Genomic DNA, 5,201 nt, shown 5'->3' with positions numbered 1-5,201 from the left:
ACACACACACACACACACACACACTTGTTTGCAGCCTTTTTTAAGGAATCCTGCCAGCTGACCAAACCTCCCCCCCTCTCCTCTTTATCTATTCATCCCTCTCTCTCCTCCCCTTCCTCTCATTTTGCTCTCCGCAGAGGGCGATCCAGCTCGTCTTCTCTCTCTCTCTCTCTCTCTCTCTCTCTCTCTCTCTCTCTCTCTCTCTCTCTCTCTCTCTCTCTCTCTCTCTCTCTCTCTCTCTCTCCTCCCTCCCTCCCGTCACGCGGGTAATCAGCCAGCGCTATTTTCATTTGGCGCCGTAATGAAAGCAATCCCAGAGCCTTTCAATGAGGCGCACCCCAAATAATGAGGGCTGCCTCACCCCCTCCTCAGCCTCACCTCACACCCATCCCCTCGCCCTCTCCCTCCCACGGCCCTGCTGTTAATAGATGGACGAGAGCCTGTGTGAGCGTAATATGTGAGGCAGTCAGTCTTGCCAATTCCTTTGTGCCTCCTTTCCTTCTCTCGGCACTGTGTTATATCGAGGACGTTGAGCTGGATCCTCTAAGTGAATAACTGCGTAACTGTGACTGCGCTCTCTCCTCCGACAGAAGGCTGCAAGACAATAAGGACACGACCTCCACACTAGACTCTGTTGAGACACACTTTATTGTTTGGACCACAGGTGAAATGAGCAGATAAATGAGGCAACCTGCCACCTATTTAGCATGAGACAGACAAAAAAGACAACCCAGGCAATAGAGTGGACTTGTGAACTTGCAGTGGCGGCTGGTGTTAAAAAAATTTGGGGGGGGGGGCGCAATTTAGCTTGGCGCAGCCCACCTGACAGCAGCTTTAATGTCCACACAGTCACAGAGTTATCAAGAAGGACAATGTAGCCTAGAGATTTTATCAGGGCTCGCAGATGGTGGATGATTGACAGCCGAGACGAGGCGTCGTGGTGGGTGTGAACATGATTGACAGCCACGAGAACTGTCCAATCACATTAGATCAAAAAACATTAAAACAACACCAATTCGCTGCCAATAAAAGTGGGCGTGTCTGGGGCAGCACAGAACTGCGCCCCCTGGAAAATCTGAAGAAACCAATCAGACAGCAGCCTCAGGTCACGTGCTCGCCACAAGTTTGAGGGCTTACATAAGGTGTCGTTTGGCCGGCGCCCCTCACCCAGGAAGTATATGTATTCAGACAGGAACCAACCAAACACCATTTGAACCAATATTTAATGCTGCTCACAGACTTTTATTTCATCATTATTTGCATCACACAACCAAATTATATTTTACATGTTGAAGTAGATTTCCATCTCTTGGTGTTTGAAGGGGGCGGCGCCCCAGCCGCCATTGATTACTTATAATAAAATGCCTTATCCAAAATCATTTGTTAAAACCAAAAAAGGTACGGCCTGCTCCTCAAAAACGGTGTGAGGTGCACGATACTGCACCCCGGGCCCCCGCGGGACCCCGAACACATCGACGGACCGTGTAATCACACCGGGCAGCCCCAGAATCTGGGATCAAACACACTTGTGTAGGAATTGTGAAATCGGGGCCAACGAGCACAAAGCTTCTCCGAGTTTCTCAGAGTGATCAATCATTCCAGATTAGTGCTCCCTCGCTCTGGATGTGGCCCAGTTCCCGGTGAGCCGATCGCGGGGGGGGGGGTGCGGAGGGGAGGGGAGGCGTTGGCGGCGTGAGGGGGGCAAGTTGCTTTTAGAAATCTTAGCACTGTTCACCGAACGCAACTGTAGGCAACCAACAGTAAATACAGGTCCACACGTTCAAGGCAAGTACCAACAACACACACTGGTGCTTACGATGAGGACCAGTCACGTGACATGAACCCCGCCACACCCGGTATCAACATGCAGTCTGGGTCTGGATACGGGACTTTAAGAGGAACGCTGCATGCTGACGCAAGGTGTAAACGCAACAACGCACACACGTGATCAGAGCTGCAGGAACTTTGACGACATCTGGTATACTTTCTTTTAGATTTTGCCCCTTTTTTTCTCCCCAGTTGTACCCGGCCAATTACCTCACTCTTCCGGTCGCTGCTCCACCCCCTCTGCTGATTCGGGGAGGGCTGCAGACCACCACATGCCTCCTCCCATACACGTGGAGTCGCCAGCCGCTTCTTTTCACCTGACAGTGAGGAGTTTCGCCAGGGGGATGTAGCGCGTGGGAGGATCACGCTATTCCCTCCCAGTCCCCCCCCCCGCCGGAACAGGTGCCCCGACCGACCAGGGGAGGCGCTAGTGCAGCGACCAGGACACATACCCACATCCGGCTTCCCACCCGCAGACACGGTCAACTGTGTCTGTAGGGATGCCCGACCAAGCCGGAGGTAACACAGGGATTCGAACCGGCGATCCCTATGATGGCGGGCAACGGAATAGACCACCACGCCACCCGGACGCCCCATCCTGGCGACTTTTGTTTGCTGTGAATATTGTTTTCAGCGGCAACAGAAAGACTTGCCACCTCCTTGTTTTGTATGGCGCACATGAAAAATAAAAACCAATCGCAAGACAGACACAGTGCGGACATGAGACCACGTTATCATCCAGATACGGATCACATGCTAACACTGGGTGGGAATGGGGTCACAGAGACATTTGGGTTGAGCAAATCTTGAGCAGATAGCAGCATGGCGATACAAAACGGAAAACTCTCCAGCTGAAGTCAAACCAACAAGCGGCCCATGATCCACAGGACGGGCGAGGCTCCGTGTATAAAACTAGAGTTTGGAAGTATTGCTGCATTTGGGGGAGCACCTTGTTTTTCTTCAAAATTTCACCTTTCAGCGATTAAAAAAACATTTTATAGATTGATGACCTTGACTATTTGAAAAACGTAGACCCTCTATTTGATGAAGACATTGAGGGAAAGTAATAAGGGAAAGATTGATATTAAAAGACATAAAACTCGGTCCTCCTTCATGCGGAGACGAGATGAGAGTCACAGTGGAAAGTTCTGGTGTGGCATTTCACGTGAATCGACTTTCTTGGCACAAAGCACAACAGCAGGGGTTGGTGATGGCATCTGCAAGCCACTGGGGGGGGGGGGTGAATCATCTGAAACACTCCTGGTCCGATGAGAGAAGAAGAAGAAGCACTGACAGTCCCTTTCTGTCGATCACATCAAACATTCAAGAAAATCGGGGCTTTGGGAGGTCCAATCACTTAAAAAGCCGGCCGGTCGAGAAGAACACCGGCGGGGGGACGGGGGGTGGGGGTGGGTGGGGGCAATCAGAGCGTCTGCACCAGCACGGGAAACAGCAGGGAGAGGTGTTCGGCCCCTTTGATTGGTAGTTTGTGCGTGGTGTAGAAGTGGATGACTTCCGGGATGGTGTCGAAGGGCAGGCTGTTCTGCCCCAGCACGTACTTGCCGTCTTTACAGTGGGTGAACTTCATGTGCATGAAGCCCTGGCAGCTCCTGTTGGGGTAGGCAGATAGACACAAATTAATACAGCAGCAAGAAAGAAGAGAGCAGAGAAGAAGAGAGCAGAGAAGAAGAAGAAGAAGAAGAAGAAGAAGAGAGCAGAAAGAAGAGCAGAGAAGAAAAAGAGAAAAGAGGAGAAAGAATAGAGCAGAGAAGAAGAGAGCAGAGAAGAAGAAAAAGAGAAAAGAGCAGAAAGAATAGAGCAGAGAAGAAGAGAGAAGAGAGCAGAACGAGAGCAGAGAAGAAGAAAAAGAGAAAAGAGCAGAAGAATAGAGAAGAGAGCAGAGAAGAAGAAAACGAGAAGAGAGCAGAAAGAATAGAGCAGAGAAGAAGAGAGAAGAGAACAGAACGAGAGTAGAGAAGAAGAAAAAGAGAAAAGAGCAGAAGAATAGAGAAGAGAGCAGAGAAGAAGAAAACGAGAAGAGAGCAGAAAGAATAGAGCAGAGAAGAAGAGAGAAGAGAGCAGAACGAGAGCAGAGAAGAAGAAAAAGAGCAGAAAGAATAGAGCAAAGAAGGGGGAGAAGAGAGCAGAAAGAGAGCAAAGAAGACAAAGAGAGCAGAGAAGAGAAGAAGAGCGCAGAGAAGAAAAAGAGGAGAGAAGAGGAGAAAAGAGAGCAGAAAGAATCGAGCAGAGAAGACGAAAAGAGCAGAGAAGAGAAGAAGAGTGCAGAGAAGAAGAAGAGAGAAGAGAGCAGAAAGAAGAGAGCAGAGAAGAAGAAGAGAACAGAAAGAAGAGAGTTCGGGGAGCAGTCAAAGAGGAGACAAGATGAGGAGAAAGAGAAGACAAGGGGACATAAAATGTGAACAGGAACGATCTTGTGACGTGCGGCACGTCTACCGCAACATGACTCAGTGGGAAAGCTGAGGGGCTGCTTACTTCTTTATTTTTTCTTCTGCACTTTTATGGCTTTTGTGTTTCTCAACCATGATTTAAACACCGCACCGCCATTTATGGCAGCAGGAAGTGCAGCAGTCGGGGGGGGGGGGACGGAGGGGGGACGCAGGGGGGAGGTCATGACGGATTGATGATTAATGTAATGGCACAGGAGAGGGGAGACAAAGGCGAGCGACAACAGCATGGGACAACGAGGGGAGGGGGAGGAGGGGAGAGGAGGACGTGGAGAGAGACCTAAAGAAGAAAAATAGCAGGGCTTCCCCTTTAAGAGCCAGTCAGCCCGTCCTGATGCACGTCTAATTATAGAGGCAGAGGGAAAGACGAGGGCTCAAACTGGCGGCTCCCGCTGGTCGCCATTGCAATAAATCAAATCAAACAGCAACGAGCGGGGAAACGCAGACACACACACACGCTGATCACAAACAGCCAACAACGGGCACCGCCACGCGAGCAGGCTGCAGGGGGCGCTGTGAGCCAGACACGGCGTCGTTTCTGCATCGCGAGTGGAGGCTGTGTGTCTGCCCGCTCTCGTTCTTCTTCTTCGCGTTTCATGGCGAACTAGACACCAGCCCAGGCTGCTGCATAAATATTCATGTTGGGTGTTGGTCTCGGCGCTGACTCACTTGGTGGCGGCTCGTTTCTGTCTCATGAATTCAGCCTCCATTTAACAAACCGCCAGCCATGCCTCCCCTTGCTCGCAGCAGCGAATGCATGTAAAGATAGTGTGTTTTGATTTTGTTGTTTTTTATGCAAAACATGCATAAACAACTGGCTACTGTATTATAACACAAAATTAAAGGAGTGTTAGCTCATTATCTAGGCTACTGCTGTTGGACAGAGCACATACACACCAGCACAGGGGG

At 50.3% G+C, this 5,201-nt stretch overlaps 1 protein-coding gene across 2 annotated transcripts in view; it reads right to left on the bottom strand.

Moving 5' to 3' along the window:
- Nucleotides 1-636: 636 nt before the first annotated feature.
- The window catches only part of shdb (Src homology 2 domain containing transforming protein D, b), a 51,804-nt gene continuing 47,239 nt past the window's right edge, over nt 637-5,201 (bottom strand). Inside the window, exon 7 of one of the 2 annotated variants that reach the window (XM_056276043.1) lies at nt 637-3,437. In XM_056276043.1, the coding sequence (XP_056132018.1) occupies nt 3,251-3,437 (187 nt within the window). In that variant the 3' untranslated portion in view covers nt 637-3,250. The remainder of the gene's footprint in view (nt 3,438-5,201) is intronic. The other variant, XR_008809986.1, reaches the window with a different exon arrangement.

This window comes from Lampris incognitus, chromosome 3 (assembly GCF_029633865.1).
Source record: "Lampris incognitus isolate fLamInc1 chromosome 3, fLamInc1.hap2, whole genome shotgun sequence".
NCBI classification, from domain to species: Eukaryota; Metazoa; Chordata; class Actinopteri; order Lampriformes; family Lampridae; genus Lampris; species Lampris incognitus.
The sequence above is the reverse complement of the archived record's forward strand: the minus strand, read 5'-3'. Positions and strand labels throughout refer to the sequence as shown.